General features: G+C 38.1%; 1 protein-coding gene across 1 annotated transcript in view; it reads right to left on the reverse strand.

Moving 5' to 3' along the window:
• Positions 1–1,088: 1,088 nt before the first annotated feature.
• TEX11 (testis expressed 11) overlaps positions 1,089–18,661 on the reverse strand; it is a 362,907-nt gene continuing 345,334 nt past the window's right edge. Inside the window, exons 29-30 of the mRNA XM_059910602.1 lie at positions 1,944–2,108; positions 1,089–1,271 (exon numbers count right to left, since the gene is read on the reverse strand). Of these exons, the coding sequence (XP_059766585.1) occupies positions 1,209–1,271; positions 1,944–2,108 (228 nt within the window). The 3' untranslated portion in view covers positions 1,089–1,208. The remainder of the gene's footprint in view (positions 1,272–1,943; positions 2,109–18,661) is intronic.

Genomic DNA, 18,661 nt, shown 5'->3' on the forward strand with positions numbered 1-18,661 from the left:
CACCTCCTGTTGTGCAGCCCGGCTCCTAACAAACAGGCCGCGGACCGGTTGTGGTGCGCGGCCCAGGGGTTGGGGGCCCCCGACTTAGGAGAATAGTATCCTTGCTTTTAGGAAATACACAATGCAGCATTAAGGGGTAATGGAGCAAGAAGTCTGTAAATTAATCTCAAACGGTTCAGAAAGAAATACACAAAGAGAGAATGATAAGGCAATGTGGTAAAATGTTAACAAATGGGGAATCTGGGTAAAGGTTATGTGGCAATTTGCACCTTTTCCGTAAGTATGAAACTATTTCAAAATCAAAAGTTAAAAAATGTTAATACAAATCAACTGGGGAAAAAAAGCCAGTGTAATCTTACGGTACACTAATGCAAGTCTAGCCAGAATGAGGCTGCTGAACTCTGTGTGGGTCAGACCTCACTGGAACATGGGCCTTGGCTCTGGGAAAGGTGAGGTGACTACATCATATGAGGAACAGCTGAGGGGGTCTGAGGATGTTTAACCGGAAGACAAAAAAGTCAGGAGGATGGGGGACAGAGGAAACAAACTTGTTACAGGGAGACGAATTTCTGTTCAGTATGAGGAAGGGTATTTTACCAATTAGCAAAAAAAAGGCAGACTGCGTTGTCTCGGGAGTTCGTCACAGGCTATGTTCTGATACAGACTGCACAACCAAGTCTCAAGGATGTCATAGATTTCATGAAATCTGATCAATGCTGGGCCCAAAGACCACTAAGGTCCTTCTGATGAAGAGTCTATGGTTCTCTGTTATCTTCAGGTATTGCGAATTTGAGCACTTCTCGAATAAAATGCAACCTGTGTGGGACTGGGATGAACATCCCCTTTTGTTCACATGGGGCATGAACTATCTTGCTCTCACATGGGCTATTTCTATATATATATATATATATATATATATATATATATATATATATATATATATATATATATATATATAAAATGTTCCTTAGCTCCTTAGCACTTTGGAGAAAATCATTTGTCCCCCAGAAATTAGCTGGTCACAGCAGTAAAAGTCAAAATGCTTTTATTTTAGAAAATGTCATTTAACAACATGAAAACAGGGCAGGAGAAAACAGAAACAAAAACTCAAGAGTAACTTTGGTAAGAATTTAAATATTCAACATCTTGGGAGCACACATCTTCAAGTCACTGTCAGCTTGCTCCGTTCCAGCAGTTCTCACTCTTCATTAACAAGTGGGCCCTTTTTTTTTATCTAATGCTTCCACAAGCTCACTGTACAGAACATTCATCTGGGAAAGAGAACAGCAAATAGATTTCTTGAGAGGAAAGGAAATGTGGGAAATCTTCCCAGACCCATGGTGATGGCATGAGAGTCCAACCTTTATCTTCTGAGACCTGAGGCACCACTCTGGGAAGAACATACAGTACTCACCTGGGGAAAAGGGATCCCATGACACTAGGTCTGTTCACTAGAGATCGGCAGAAGAAGGGAGGAAGTACTTAAAACATAAAAGATCCTTTGCTCTTATTTGATACGAAAACTTTTTCTCTATCAAGCCTCTCCTGGTTAGCTAAGGGCCCAGAAGTCTGCTACTCAAAACAGTTCCTGCAGAAAAATGTCTTTAAAACAGTCGCTGTTTTGCACAGAGACTGGTCCTTCCCTGCATGCGCTGGCATTGACAGGGATGCATCTTTCCAGAGCTCACTCTTGGCATTCTTCTTAACTAGATTCCATTTGCTATTCCTAAGTTTGCCTTGTTCACCATTCTTCCTGCTTTTCACTATAAAAAATTACTGTTGATAGTCCCATAACTCTTGCACTTCTGTGGAACCACTGAGAGGAACAATGGTCACGATCCTTTCCTAGCCAAGGAAGGTAGGGCTGTGTCCTTAACGAGAGCTATGTAGAACCTCTCTGTCCCTGAGTCATGCCATCCACCCGTAGCCCTCTCCCTCCTCACCTGAGTTTCACAGTTGCTCCTAAGGGAGCCAAGGTGGTCAACGAAACGCAGTGCCAGGCCACACCATTTTTCACTAGACATATAGTTGTTTCTGCTGTACATAAATACTCCAAGATTCCAGGACTTGACCATCAGCCAGAGAATCTCCATTTCTGGGTAGCCTTCCTGAAATCCAAGAACAGTGGGTTTACAGTTATTACTGTCACAATCACTGTAGCCCTGACTCTATCAGGGCTGCATCCCAGTATTATTAAACAACGGGTGCTCTGCTGACACGGGGGAAGGAGCCCGCGGCCCCCACGAGCAATCCTGTGCTCCTGGAGAGTAGGAGGAGACCACCTTGAAAGTCTGTCAGCTGTAGGATGCTCCATAGCAAGACCTCATGAAGTGACATATACACTGAGTTCTGTCTTTCTGAAGCAGGAGAAAAACCTGTATCCTGTTTGGGGCTTCCCTTGTTGCTGTCCTCAGTCAATTATCTCCCCAGTACCTATCTCTAATTTTCAGAGAAGGTTGTGAAGCAGCAGTTTTATTGAATCTCTTAATTTCCTTGACCTGAATCAGTCTGTGTTTGGAATAGAAATCATATTAATCTTTATTTTTTGCGTATGTATAGAGAGATTTATTTTAAGGAACTGGCTCACACAATGTAGGGGCTGGCAAGTTTGAAATCTGTAGGGTAGGCCAGCAGGCTATAAAATCAGGTAAGACTTGATGTTGTGATCTTGAGTCTGAAATTTGTAGGGCAGGCCAGCAGGCTGGAAACTCAGGAAGAATTTCTGTTAGAATCTTGAGGCAGAATTCCTTCTCCGGGAAACCTCAGTTTCCACTTTGAAGGCAAAAACTGATTATGGAGTGTAATCGTTTTATTGTACTTCAACTCAACCGATTGCAATTTTAAAATGATCTTTAGTGTTGACAGTACCTACCTAGCTATGAACACAGGGCACATTTCTAAGATGGTCCCTTTGCCTTTTAACGTGGCTGATCACAAGATTTTGCAATAGCAAAAAGGATTAGTCTAAGGAGCTACTTTTGCCGTTCTTGTATAGGAGATGGACCACAGAGGGAGCACTTGTGTGCTCATTCCATGTTAAAGTCCTTCATCTACACAAGAGGTCTCAGGCCCTGGAAGGGGGACATGTGACAGAAGACCTGGGCAGCAGGTTCTTGAGAGTGTCAATGACATTGTCTCAGCTGTCCTTTCACCCATGTGGATCTATAAAAAATTACTATGCATAAAACACTATGCAAATGAGGGTGCTAAGAGTGACAAGACAAAGCTCTTACCCTAAATGACACATAATGCCTCTGGGGAGACAAGGCATCCACGTATAGAGAGGACCACACCAGGAATGTGATTAAGGGCTGGTCAGAGTGACACAGGCATTAGGTGCTCCAGCTCAGTCAAACAAATGAGCATTGGGCTGGCACAGTCAGAGGTCTAGTCTCTCTGCTTGAAATGCCACCCCCCCCCACCCAATCTTTATCCACTTGGTAAACTTCTACCTTTCCTTCAAATTAACAAATGGAGTTAGTTATTCCTTTCTCTCTGTTCCCACAGCAAGCTTTACATTCCTCTAATACAACTTATATCACATTGTTTTGAAACTGTATATATATATATCTCCTCCAGGCTGAGCTCCTTGAGTACAGGGAATTTTTCTTCTTCATCTTTGTATCCTCAGAGTCCAACACTGTGCCTGGCACATAATAAGGGCCCAATAGATATTTGCTGAATGAATGAATTTATGAATGAATGAACAAATGAATTAATATCCAGTTATTAAAATGCTACCTCCTCAGTCAGGCTTTGCCTGACTCTCCACAATTTATTATCTGTACCACTTTGTTCCTATGGCACTTTGTTCACGGCACCTATTGTCTGTCTCCTTCACTAGGCTGGGGGTTCCTTAAAGGCAGAATGTCATCTACCTTTGCGTATTCACAGCCTGACACATGACCGTGTTGTGATTTTAACTGAATGACTTAACAAATGACTGAACAAATAAACATGATCTTAGAGTAGATGAGCAGGATATCTAGCTATAGAGAGGTTATATGAAATGCCCAGAACAGGCAATTCCAGAGAGACAGCAGATTGGTAGTTGCCAGGGTCTGGGGGAGAGGGGAATGGGGAGTGACTGCTAATGGTTATGGGGTTTCTTTTTGGGGTGATGAAAATGTTCTGGATTTGGATACTGGTGATAGTTGCAGAATTTTGTGAATATACTAAAAACCACTGAATTGTATACCTTAAAATTGTGAATTTTATATATGAATTGATATATGAATTGTATCTCAACTTAAAAAATATATACAGAGAAAGAGAAGGGCATTCCATGTGGGCAGAACAGAATCAATAAAGACTCAGATTGTGCTTGAGACTAAGCACATCTCAGGGGGACTAATAGTCATTTGGCCCAAGCAGACAATTGATGTAGGGAAATTAATGGGAAACAGGACTGGAAATGTAGGATGGGGCTACCTAAGCACTTCCTAGATGCTTTTCCTTAGAACATTAGTGTCATGAAAAATGTTAACAGATGGTGTATAAAAATAGGGTTCTTTAGTCAAATACATTTTGGAAATGCTGCATTCTATATACAACCTCTTGGAGAGTTTTAATGCACATTAGTTCATTAAAAGTTTTAGGAACTTTTACAGTGAAGAAACCATGTAACTTTGTTTAATCCAGAGTATGTAGATCATTTACTAACATCTTGTGGAATGTAATTTGTGAAACATCGGGCTGGAGTGTTAAGGGTTTTGCATAACAGGCCACAGATTTTGGGATTTATTCTGCTGGCAATGAGAAGTCACTGCAACTTTTTGAGAAGGAAAGTTATATGATGAAACTGGAGTTTTAATAAGATTGAAATGCCAGTGGTGTTTAGAACAGACGTGAGTGTGAGAAAACACATACAGCGAGAACTGTTTAAATGGACTTGTAAGAGACGAAGAATGAAGTGGATGAGGGTCAGAAATAGAATAGTGACAACGGAAATGGAAAGATGTAAGAAACACTCTAAAGGAAGAATCAGTAGAACTTGGTAACTGATTTGATATGGGGAATGGAAGATAGGTCAATTAAAAATGGCTCTGAAGTACACAGTTTGAGTGGCTGAGAGAATGCTGATACCACTGAAAGAAGAAACTGGAAGGAAATGTTTCTGGGGATAAAGGATCAAGATAATGTTAACTTCTATTTTAATCATGTTGAGATTGAGGTAACTTTGGCGATATCATGTGGGCTGTTGCAGGTATGGACTGGAACTCAGGTAATAGTTGAAAAATGTCAATCCACTTAAGGGACAGAGTATAGAATATGGAGAAGGAAAGAGGAGAGAATATTGGAAATGTTCATAGTTGGGTGGCAAGATGGAAAAGATAACACAGAAGAGTGATGAGAACATAAAGGACAAAAGAAAAGACAATTTCAATAAGGAGGCAGTGGTCAATAATGAAGGCCAGGGTAAAGAAAGAGGCCATCAAATTTGTCTAGGAGGTGGTAATTAGTGGAGTACTGTGTGGCTAGCAGTACAGAGAGTGACGCAAAGAGTGGCTCAAGATGAGGACAGACAGGTACGCAGGACCTTGTAGGCCACGTTTAGGATTTTGGTTTTTAAGAGCAATGAGAAACTACTGAAGAAGATTAAGCAAGGTCACATATATTCGAAAATTTAAAAGATCACTCTGGTTGCTGGATGGAGAAATGAAGAAAGCAAGAGATGCAAGAAGACCAGCTAAAAGGTTCCTGCAGTAGCTGAGGTAAGAGATGATAACCTGAACTAGGTTGGTGATGGTGGAAGATGGGAAAAAGTAAATGAATATACGATATTTAGGAGGCAGAACTGACCGGACTTAGTGATAGATTAGAAATGAGAGTGAGGGAGGAATTGAGGATGACTCCGAGATGTTTGGCTTGGGCAACCGGAGGAATGATGGTGCCATTCAATGAGTTAGGGAACTGGAGGAGTTTTATTTTCATTTGCGTTAGCTACTCTCATGTCCAGCACTGCTCAGGAGAATCATTCATCTTCAATGAAGAAATGCAACCGTGCAGCTACTCACCCCAGTGCAACACAGGCTTGCCTGTGGTAACATACAAATCAACGCCAGCAAGCAGAGATGTTTGCGCTTATGATTTTCTGGGGCTCATATCTGAAGCCAGTTTTCTCTGTCTTCAACATCTTAATAAACATGGCAGTCATATATATCTCTAACAAAACTGTACGTGTTTTGGAACACAAATGCTGTCTTTTTAGGCTCTCTTCAGGGTTCCTGAAGTGAATATTGTGTACATCAGCTTTACTGAGATATAATTCACATACCATACAATTTACCTACTTAAAAGTGTACAATTCAATGGGTTTTAGTAATTCACAGAGTTCTGCCACCATCACCACAGTCAATTGTAGAATATTTTCATCCCCAAAGGAAACCCCCATGCCCATTAGCAGTCACTCCCCATCTCCCCCAATAACCCCCATCTCTGTCTTTTATAGATTGGCCTATTCTGGACATTTCAGATAAATGTCCAGAGTCACACAGTATGTAGTCCTTTATGACTGGCATCTTTCACTTAGCATAATGTTTTCAAGGTCCATCCATGTTGTAGCATGTGTCAATACTTCATTCTTTGTTATGGCCAATTAATATTCCATTGTATGGAAATACCACATTCTGTTTATCCATTCATCAGTTGATAGACATTTGGGTTGCTCCCACTTTTGGCTGCTATAAACATTTGTGTACAAGTCTTTGTTTGGCATTTGTTTTCATTTCTTATGGGTATATACCTAGAAGTGAAATTGCTGGGTCATATGGTAACTTCATGTTTAACTTTCTAAGGAACTTAGCCAGACTGTTTTCCAAAGCAGCTGTACCACTGTACAGTAACACAGTGTATGAGGGCACCAATTTCTCCACATCCTTGTCAACACTTGTTATTATCTGTCTTTTTGACTATAGTCATCTTAGTGGGTGTCAAGTGGTAGATCACTGTGTTTTGATTTGCCTATCTCTGATGACTAATGATGTCAAGAATCTTTCCATATGCTTACTGGTCATTTGAATATCTTCTTTGGAGAACTATCTACTCAGATCTTTGCCCATTAAAAAAAATTAGTTGTCTTTATATTATCGAGTTGTAAGAGCTCTTTATAGATTCTAAGTACAAGTTCTGTAACAAATATATGATTTCCAACATTTACTGCCACTCTGTGGGTTGTCTTTTCACTTCTTTGATGGTCCTTCAAAGAAAAGTTTTAATTTTGCTGATATCTAATTAATTGATTTTTTATTTTATTGCTTGTGCTCTTGGTGTCATATCTAAGAAAACACTGTCTAATCCAGGGTTACAAAGATTTAAGCCTATACTTCTAAAAGTTTTATTATTTTAGCTTATATATAATTATAGTTTTATAATTTTAGCTCTTTCATTTAGGTCTTTGATCCATTTTGAGATAGGGGTCCAAACTTCATTCTTTTCCATGTGGTTACACACTTGTCCCAGAACCATTGTTAGAAAGACTACTTTTTCACATTGAATAGTCTTCACAATCTGGTCAAAAATCAACTGACCATAAAGGTGAGGGTTTGTTTCTGGACTCTTAATTCTATTTCACTGATCTCTATGTCTATCCTTATGTCAGTACCACACTGTCTTGATTACTATAGCTTTGTGGTAAGTTTTGAAATAGACAATGCAACAATAATAGTTTTAATTACTTCATATAATTTGATGTGTTTCAAAGAAGCTAAGAGAAGTAAAGATTGAAAGTATATATTTATAATTTGTTATATTAACTTTCTTATTTACCATTTCTGGTTCTTTTCCTTTCTTCCCATGGCTTAAGAGTTATTCTCTAGTGTCATTCCTTATTCCCAAACTGGCTCCCACCTTCCTTCTTTGTGCTGTTATTTTTATATTACATTTTATATGATAAAAGCCCAACAAACAATTATATGTTTTATACATTTGCTTTTTAAATAGTACAAGAGAAGAAAGGAAAATATGCATTTATACTGTTGTATAATTACCTAATTACCAATGCTTTTTGTTTGTTTGTTAGTTTGGATTTGAATTATTATCTGCAGTCACTTGCTATCAACCTAAAGAACTTCCTTTAGTATTTCTTGCAGGCAGATCAGCTAGCAAGAAATTCTCAGTTTTTCTTTATCTGTTAATATCTTCATTTTTGTGAGATAATTTTTCTGATTATAGGATTCCTGGTTAGCTGTTATTTTTTTCCTATCGTTCTGAATATGCCACTGCCTTCTGGTCCCCACTGTTTCTGGTGAGAAGTCAACAGTTACTCTCATTGGGGCTCCTTTTTTTTTTTAACCATTTTTAAAAATTGAAGTATAGTTAATTTACAATGTTGTGTTAGTTTCAGATGTACAGCAAAGTGATTCAGATTCTTTTACATTATAAGTTATTACAAGATATTGAATACAGTAAGTCCCCTACATACGAATGAGTTCCATTCCAAGAGCACGTTCCTAAGTCCAATTTGTTCATAAGTCCAACAAAGTTAACCTAGGTACCCAACTAACACAATCAGCTATATAGTACTGTACTATTATAGGTTTATAATACTTTTCACACAAATAATACATAAAAAACAAACACACAAAATAAAGAGAACATTTTTAATCTCACAGTACAGTACCTTGAAAAGTACAGTAGTACAGTACAACAGCTGGCATACAGGGGTTGGCATCGAGTGAACAGGCAAGAAGAGTTACTGACTGGAGGAGGGAGAGGAGGTGGGAGATGGCAGAGCTGAAGGATCATCAGCAGTAGGAGACGGAGGGCAAGCTGCAATTTCACTCACGCCTTACATGACTGGACATGCAAATGCACGTTTGCATCTTTGGAAGTTTGCAACTTGGAGGTTCGTATGTAGGGGACTTACTGTATAGTTCCCTGTGCTATACAGTAGGTCCTTGTTGTTTATCTATTTCATACCTAGTAGTGTGTATTTGTTAATCCCAAGCTCCTAATTTATCTCCCCCCATCCTCCGCTATCCACTTTGGTAACCATAAGTTTGTTTTCTAGGTCTGTGAGTCTATCTCTGTTTTGTAAATAAGTTCATTTGTATCATTTTTTTTAGATTCTACATGTAAGTGATAACTTATAACATTTGTCTTTCTCTATCTGACTTACTTCACTTAATATGATAATCTCTAGGTCCATCCATGTTGCTGCAAATGGCATTATTTCATTTTTTCTTATAGCTGAGTAATATTCCATTGTGTGTGTATAGGTATGCAAATATATATTACACACACCCACACAAACACACCATATCTTCTTTATCCATTCATCTGTTGTTGAACATTTGGGTTGCTTCCCTTTCTTGGCTATTGTAAATAGTGCTGCTATGAATACTGGGGTGCATGTATCTTTTCAAATTAGAATTTTCTCCAGATATATGCCTGGGAGTAGGACTGCTGGATGATATGGTAACTTTTAGTTTTTAAAGGAACCCCCATACTGTTTTCCACAGTGGCTGCACCAATGTACATTCCCACCAACAGTGTAGGAGGCTTCCATGTTCTCCATACCCTCTCCTGCATTTATTATTTGTAGACTTTTTAATGATGGCCATTCTGACTGGTGTGCGTTGATACCTTGTTGTAGTTTTGATTTGCATTTTTTCCAATATTCAGTGATGTTGAGCATCTTTTCTTTTTTTTTGCTTAATAAATATTTTGAATGATTTAATGCATGAATATGGAGGAATGAATATACAAGAAAGTAAAGATGACATATTAATAAAGAAAAACGTGAAGAGACTGAAAAGAAAAACACACTAAAATAGCTATAAGTAGAATATATTACCCTATTGAAAGACAATGACTTTTATATTAATAGAAAAAAGTTCACATCTATTGTTTCCAAGACATGGCTCTTCAGACAAAATTGGAAATGCAGTGTTGTAAATATAGGATAGGCCTGCTATCCCATGCCATGAAAATCAACAGAAAAGAGAAAACGTTAACTGGGAGAAAAGAATGTTATTTTTTTTCTTTTTTTTTTATATACAGCAGGTTCTTATTAGTCATCAATTTTATACACATCAGTATATACATGTCAATCCCAATCGCCCAATTCATCACACCACCACCTCCACGCCCTCACGGCTTTCCCCCTTTGGTGTCCATACGTTTGTTCTCTACATCTGTGTCTCAATTTCTGCCCTGAAAACCGGTTCATCTGTACCATTTTTCTAGGTTCCACATATATGCGTTAACATACGATATTTGTTTTCCTCTTTCTGACTTACTTCACTCTGTATGACAGTCTCTAGATCCATCCACGTCTCAACAAATGACCCAATTTCGTTCCTTTTTATGGTTGAGTAATATTCCATTGTATATATGTACCACATCTTCTTTATCCATTCGTCTGTTGATGGGCATTTAGGTTGCTTCCATGACCTGGCTATTGTAAATAGTGCTGCAATGAACATTGGGGTGCATGTGTCTTTTTGAATTGTGGTTTTCTCTGGGTATATGCCCAGTAGTGGGATTGCTGGATCATATGGTAATTCTATTTTTAGTTTTTTAAGGAACCTCCAGACTGTTCTCCATAGTGGCTGTATCAGTTTACATTCCCACCAACAGTGCAAGAGGTTTCCCTTTTCTCCACACCCTCTCCAGCATTTGTTGTTTGTAGATTTTCTGATGATGCCCATTCTAACTGGTGTGAGGTGAAACCTCACTGTAGTTTTGATTTGCATTTCTCTAATAATTTGTGATGCTGAGCAGCTTTTCATGTGCTTCTTGGCCATCTGTATGTCTTCCTTGGAGAAATGTCTATTTAGGTCTTCTGCCCATTTTTGGATTGGGTTGTTTGTTTTTTTAATATCAAGCTGCATGAGCTGTTTATATATTTTGGAGATTAATCCTTTGTCCGTTGATTCATTTGCAAATATTTTCTCCCATTCTGAGGGTTGTCTTTTCGTGGCTGACAACATTTTGCAGTCATATCCTAACTTGCTGGTGACAGAGCTGGCAGGTGTCATTTTTGGTGCCCTCCCTCTAGCCTGATTACACCATTGGGCATGCTCTGCACAGCCTGCAAAACAGCCTGACTGGGTGAGCACCCTGAGCACCCACCCACTTCACACAACAGCTTCATCACACCTGGGCTAGGTGAGAGCACTACCCCCCCACCTGCCTAAGTGCAGCAGTTGTGATGCAATCAGACCAGGCAGGTACCCTGTGTACTGTCCACCTGTGCAGCAATCTCACCACAACTGGGCCACGAGAGCACCCTGAGTCCACCCCCATGCCATGCAATTGTTCTGCAACCAGGCCAGGCATGTGCCTCATCCCCAACCTTCCATGAAACAGCTATGCTACAACCAAGGGGGTGAGCACATACACCTTGCCTCACTCTCCCCATTAGCAGCTATGGCCCCACAAGGGACACCTCTTGAGTGTCTGGCTCTGATGTCCAGGGGAGAATGTGTTTCCAGGCCCCATGGATCATCTGCTACACTAGAACCCTCCTTCAAGACCAGGGGAGGTAGCTGTTTTGCCTAATATATATAGACAAACACAGAGTCAGACAAAATGAAGAGACAGAAGAGTATGTTCCAAACCTAAGAACAAATCCCCAGAAAAAAGACCTTAATGAAATGGACATAAACAACCTGCCTTATAAAGTGTTCAAAGTAATGGTCACAAAGATGCTCACCAAACTTGGGAGGATACTGGAAGAGAAAATATAAGAAAGAACCAAACAGAAGTAATAACTGAGCTAAAAAATACACTTGAGGGGTTTAACAGCTGACTGGATGAAGTAGAAGAACAAATTAGTGAGCTGGAAGATAAAGCAATAGAAATCACTCAGAGCAGCAAAATGAAAAAAGAATTTAAAAAAAGTGAAGATATTTTAAGGGACCTCTTGGACAACATCAAGAGTATTAATATGAACATCAAAGGGGTCCCAGAAGGAGAAGAGAGAGAAGAAGGGCTGGAAAAATTATTTGAAGAAATAATGGCTGAAAACACCCTCCATCTGGGGAAGGAAACAGACATCCAGGTCCAGGAAACCCAGAGAGTTCCAAATAAGATGAACCCAAAGAAAAACACACCAAGATATATTATACTTAAGATGGTAAAAGTTAAGGATAAAGAGAGAACCTTAAAAGCAGCAAGAGAAAAACAACTTATTACATACAAGGGAAACCACATAAGACTATCAGCAGATATTTCAGCAGAAAACTTACAGGTTAGAAGAGAGTGGCATGACATATTCAAAGTGCTGAAAGGAAAAAACTTCCAACCATGAATTCTCTACCCAGCAAGGTTATCACTCAGAATTGAAGGAGTGATTAAGAGTCTTCCAGATAAGCAAAATCTTTAACTCCTTTAGGAGTTCATACCACTAAGAAGGCCTTACAGGAAATGTTAAAGGGATTCTCTAAGCTGAAAAAAAGGCAGTAATTAATAATAAGAAAACAGGGACTTCCCTGGTGGCACAGTGGTTAAGAATCCGCCTGCCAATGCAGGGGACACAGGTTCAAGCCCTGGTCTGGGAAGATCCCACAAGCCGCGGAGCCCATGCACCACAACTACTGAGCCTGTGCTCTAGAGCCTGTGAGCCACAACTAGTGAGCCTGCGTGCCACAACTACTGAAGCCTGTGTGCCTAGAGCCCGTGCTCCGCAACAAGAGAAGCCACCACAATGAGAAGCCCATGCACTGCGATGAAGAGTAGCCCCCGCTCACTGCAACTAGACAAAAGCCCGCAGCAACGAAGACCCAATGCAGCCATAAATAAATAAATAAATAAATGTATTAAAAAAAAAAGATGGGCAGAGGACCTGAGTAGACATTTTTCCAAAGAATACATAGAGATGTCCAAGAGGCACATACATGAAGTGATGCTCAACATCATTAATTATTAGAGAAATGAAAATCAAAATCACAATGAGGTACCACCTCACACCTGTCAGAATGGTTATTTTCAAAAAGACAAATAAGTGTTGACGAGCACGTGGAGAAAGGAAGACCCTTGTGCACTGCTGTTTGGAATGTAAATTGGTACAGCCACTATGGAAAACATTATGGAGATTCTTTTAAAAATTTAGACTAGGACTACCATATTATCCAACTATTCCACTTTTTTTGGGTATTTATCCAAAGAATATGAAACACTAATTCAAAAAGATATATGCACCCCTATGTTCACTGCAGCATTATTTATAATAGCTGAGATATGGGGAAATCTAAGTGTCCATGGATGGATAAATGGATAAAGATGTGGCATATATGTGTATGTGTGTGTGTGTGTACACACACACACACACAATGGAATGCTACTCAGTCATAAAAATGAATAAATCTTGCCATTTGTGACAACATGGATTGAGGGCATTATGCTAAATGAGTCTGAAGAAAAAAGATAAATAGGCTATGATTTCACTCATATGTAGAATCTAAAAAACAAAAACAAAACAAATGAAAAACAAAACAAATTGAAAACAAACTCATAGATACAGAGACTAGATTGGTGTTTACCAGAGGGGAAGAATGCTGGGGATTGGGCAAAAGTGGTAAAGGGAGCCAATTATGTGGTGACAGATGGTAACTAGAGTTTTTGGGGTGATCACTTTGTACCGTATACCAATGTTGAATTATAATGTTGTACACCTGAAACTTTTAATATAATTAAAAAAGAGAGAACATTAAAAAAGAGAGATTGGCAAAGTGGATTAAAAAATGTGTTGCCTATATGCTGGCTACAAGAAAGTTCCTTCAAATATAACATTATAGGCAGGTTGAAAGTAAAAGGATGGAAATAGGTATATTATATAAACAGTAATCAAAGGATAGCAAGAGTGGCAATATTATAGTAGTTATTGTAGATTTCAGAGCAAAGAAAATTACTTGAGACATAGAGGAACATTATACAATGATAAAAGGTGAAATCCACAAAGAAGACATAGCAATCATAAATGTGTATGCATCCAATAACAGAGTTACAAAATATGAAGCAAAAACCAATAGGATTGAGAAGGGCTAGATAACTCCACAGTTATAGTTGAAGATTTCAATATGCCTGCTCAACAAATAATAGAACAATTAGTCAGAAAATAAGGAAAAGTATACAAGAACTTGGCAACACCATGAACCAGTGAGATCTAATCAACATTTATAGACTACTCCTCCCAACAACAGCAGAATACACATTCTTTTCAAGTGCCCATGGAACATTTACTAAGATCATATCCTGGGCCATAAAATAAATCTCAAAAAGTTTAAATAACTGACATTATACAAGTTGTGTTCTCTGACCACAATGGAATAAAACTAGAATTCAATAACAGAAAGATAATAGGAAAATCTCTAAACACTTAGAAACTAAACAATACACTTCGAAGTAATCTATGGGTCAAAGAGGAAGTCTCAAAGGAAATTAAAAAAATACATTGAAGTAAATGAAAATGAAAATACAATATAGCAAAATTTGTGGGCTACAGCTAAAGCAGCTCAGTGAGGGAAATTTACAGCACTAAATGCATACATTAGAAAAGAGGAAAGGTCTCAATAATTTAAGTTCCCATCTCAAGAACCTAGAAAAGAAGAGCAAACTAAATGCAAAGCAAGCAGAAAGAAGTAAATAATAAAGAGCAGAAATCAACAACACTGAAAACACAAAGGCAATAGAGAAAATCAATGGAGGAGATGGTTCTTTGAAAAGGTAGATACAATTTACTAACTCTTGGCAAGAATGACAGAGAGAAAAAAAGGGAAGATGTAGATTATCAATATCAGGAATAAAACAGTAGATATCACTACAGACCCTGCACACATCAAAAGAATAATAAGGGAATAATAATACAAATAACTCTATACACATAAATTTGACAACTTAGGGGACTTCCCTGGTGGTGCAGTGGTTAAGAATCCACTTGCCAATGCAGGGGGCATGGGTTCAAGCTCTGGTCCAGGAAGATGCCACATGCCACGGAGCAACTAAGCCCGTGCACCACAACTACTGAGCCTGCCTTCTATAGAGCCTGCATGCCACAACTACTGAAGCCCATGTGCCTAGAGCCCACGCTCTGCAACAAGAGAAGTCACCACAGTAAGAAGCCCGTGCACTGCAACGAAGAGTAGCCCCTACTTGCTGCAACTAGAGAAAGCCCGCATGAAGCAATAAAGACCCAATGCAGACAAAAATAAATAAGTAAAATAAATTTTAAAAAATAAAATAAAATGCTGATGTTGTCAGCCTTGGTCATACTAATTTATATATAAAAAAATTTTGACAACTTAGATGAAACGGGTCACTTCACTGAAAAACACAAATTACCACAAATCACCCAATATAAAATAGATAATGTGAACAGTCTATAACTATTAAGGAAATAGAATATGTAGTTTTAAACTCTTGAAAAAAATCTCCAGGCCCAGTTACACTGCAGAATTCTACCAAACATTTAGAAAAGAACTGACATAAATTCTACACAATCTTTTCCAAAAATATGAGGAAACACGCTGCAATTCATTTTATGAATCTAGTATTACCCTGATACCAAAACCAAAGACTGTGCAGAAAAAAAACTACTGACCAATATCCCACATGAATATAGATAAAAAATCTTTAACAATATGCTAGCAAACAGAGTTCAGCAATATATAAAAAGAATTATGGGAGGGAGGGAGACGCAAGAGAGAAGAGATATGGGAACATATGTATATGTATAACTGATTCACTTTGTTATAAAGCAGCAACTAACACACCATTGTAAAGCAATTATACTCCAATAAAAATGTTAAGAAAAAAAAAAAGAATTATACACTATGACCATGTGGGATTTATTCTAACGATGCAAGGCTGGTTCAGTATTTGAAATCAATCAATGTAATCCCCCATATTAACAGGTTAAAGAAGAAAAATCACATGATCATATCAATTGATGCAGGAAAAGCATGTGACAAAATTCAATACTCATTCATGAAACTCTCAGAAAAAAGGAATAGTGGGAACTTCCTCAACTTGATAAAGAGCTTCTACAAAAATCCTACGGCTAACATTATACTTAATGGTGAAAGACTGAATGTTTTCCCCCTAAGAGAGTGAACAAGGCAAGAATATCCACTCTCATTACTCTTAACTAACATGGTGCTGAAAGTTCTAGTCTGCGCAGTAAGGCAAGAAAAGGAAAGAGAAGGCATATAGATTGGAAAGGAAGAAATAAAACTGTCCCTATTTGCAGATGACATGGTTGTTTACATAGGAAATCCTAAGGAATCTTCAAAGAAAATTCCTGAAATGAGTGAGTTCAGCAAGGTTGTGGGATACAAAATAAACACAGAAATATCAACTGCATTTCTTCATACTAGAAATTAACACAGGACACCACTTACAATCACTCAAAAAAAAAAAAACCCACAGCACTTACATATAAATCTAACAATACATGTACAGGATTTGTATGCTGAAAACTACATAATGCTGATGAAAGAAATAAAAAATCTAAATAAATGAAGAGGCATACCCTGTTCATGGACTGGAAGATTCGATATAATAAAGATGTCAATTCTTTTTTTAAATTGAGATATAATTAAAGATGTCAGTTCTTGATATACAGTGTACTAGGTTCGATGGAGTCCTCCCCCAAAATTCATGTCCTTCCTGGTACTTCATCATGTGACCGTATTTGGAAATAGGGTCACTGCAGATGTAACTAAGTTAAGATGAGATCATACTGAAGTAGAGTGGACCCTTAATCCAATAATGGCTGTGTACTTATAAGAAAAAGAGAAAGACAGAGGGAGAATGCCATGTGGTGACAGAGACTGGAGTTATGAATCTATAAGCCAAGGAATGCCAAGGTTTGCCAACAACCACAAAAAGACAGGAAGAAGCAAAGAAGGATCCTCCCCATAGAGCCTTCAGAAAGAGTATGGCCTACTGACACCTTGATTTCAGACTTCTAGCCTCCAGAACTGTGAGAGAATAAATTTCTCTTGTTATATGTCACCCAGTTTGTGCTAATTTGTTATCACAGTTCTAGGAAACAAATACAGTTTAATGCAATTCCTATCAAAATCCCAGGAGGAATTTTTGTAGATTTAGACAAGATTATTCTAAAATGAATATAGAAAGGCAAAGGAACTAGACAGCTAATAACAATAAAGTGGGTACAATCACTCTACTTGCTTTTAAGACATTGTGTAGCTATAGTAATCAGGTACTGGCAGAGGGATTGACACATAGAGAAAATAGAGAACCCAGTAAGAGACTCACACAAATATGCCCAACTGATTTTTTGTCAAAAGTACAAAAGCAATTTAACGGAGGAAAGACAGCCTTGTCAACAAATGGTGCTAGAGCAACTAGATATCATAGCAAAAATGAACCTCAACCTAAATCTCACACCTCATACAAAAATTAACTTAAAATGTATTATGAACTTAAATGTCAAATATAAAACTATAAAACTTAAAAAAAGAGGAGAAAATCTTTGGGATATAGGGCTAGGCAAAAAGTGTACTAGATACCCACTTGAGCCTCTTCCTTGAACTGAAATTTCTAGCAAGAGCAGGTAAATAAGACGTGTGTTCTGGTGGAAAGAGCCCTGGGACTGAGGTCAGACGGTTCTAGTTCTGATTTTCATTCGTTAGCCATATGAACTTAGGCAAATTGGTAACTTGACTTTTTTGAATCTTAAAAATTTCCTCATTTGTATATCAAGGATAATACCAGCATTGCCTACTTCACAGAATTACTGGGGGGCAGGCTGTCAAATGAAATAATGGATGTAAGAATGCTTTGTAAAATGTAAAGTATGATAGTGTGGGCTTGAGGTTTTATATTTGTGCAATAGCCATTTTGCCACCGTATGGAGGCACTTGATAAAGGTTATCTGCTTAATAAATAATGAATGAGTGACTGGTCATCAGAAAAGTCAAATAAGGGCAAATATTTTTCCAAGTATTTAAAACAAAAGGGATGCATAGCACATTCAATCAAACAGTAAAAAGCAACATATACTATGTAAAGAACCAAGAGGGTTATTAAATTAATGTCTGTATAGAAAAGCTAACTATCCCATCATGTTTCAGGGAATTAGCAATAATGGATGGGAGGCTGGTCAAAAAAGTAAAAAAATATTAACCTCTCTAATAGGCAACCCAAGATTCGGAGAGATGGAACAGTAATACATTAGATAGAATAAAAGTGGCAAAAACAAAATGCTCAGAGCAGTTTTGGCCTTATATAGCGACTATGGAAATTGATCAATTTGAATTTATAGTACAATTTAATTTTAGTTTGTATTTGTTACTATGGCAAACACATCTGAAGGTCCAGATGAGGCTCATGGCTTAGAAATTTAATTTTCTCTTCTTCCCCAAAGAAAATTAAGATGAGGGGAAAAAAAAGATGTACATATCTCCAAAATGTTCAATGCTAAAGTTTTTTTTTTAAACTTAAATTTACACAGGCCATAATTACATAGCTCCAGAATTCTGGGTTTCTGTAAGATGATGCTAGTTTGTACCAGGTTGTCACCCTGCTATATTGTTCCACCATCTGTTGTGATTTGCAGACATTTGTATATGAAGAAGCAGTTGGGCAAGTCAGGAGCCTTGGATATTAACATGGACTCAGATAATGACTTTTGTGTGACTTTAAGCAAGCCATTTGACCTTCTTAATATTTTATAGCTCCCTTAATAATA

Source organism: Balaenoptera ricei, chromosome X (genome assembly GCF_028023285.1).
Source record: "Balaenoptera ricei isolate mBalRic1 chromosome X, mBalRic1.hap2, whole genome shotgun sequence".
NCBI lineage: Eukaryota > Metazoa > Chordata > Mammalia > Artiodactyla > Balaenopteridae > Balaenoptera > Balaenoptera ricei.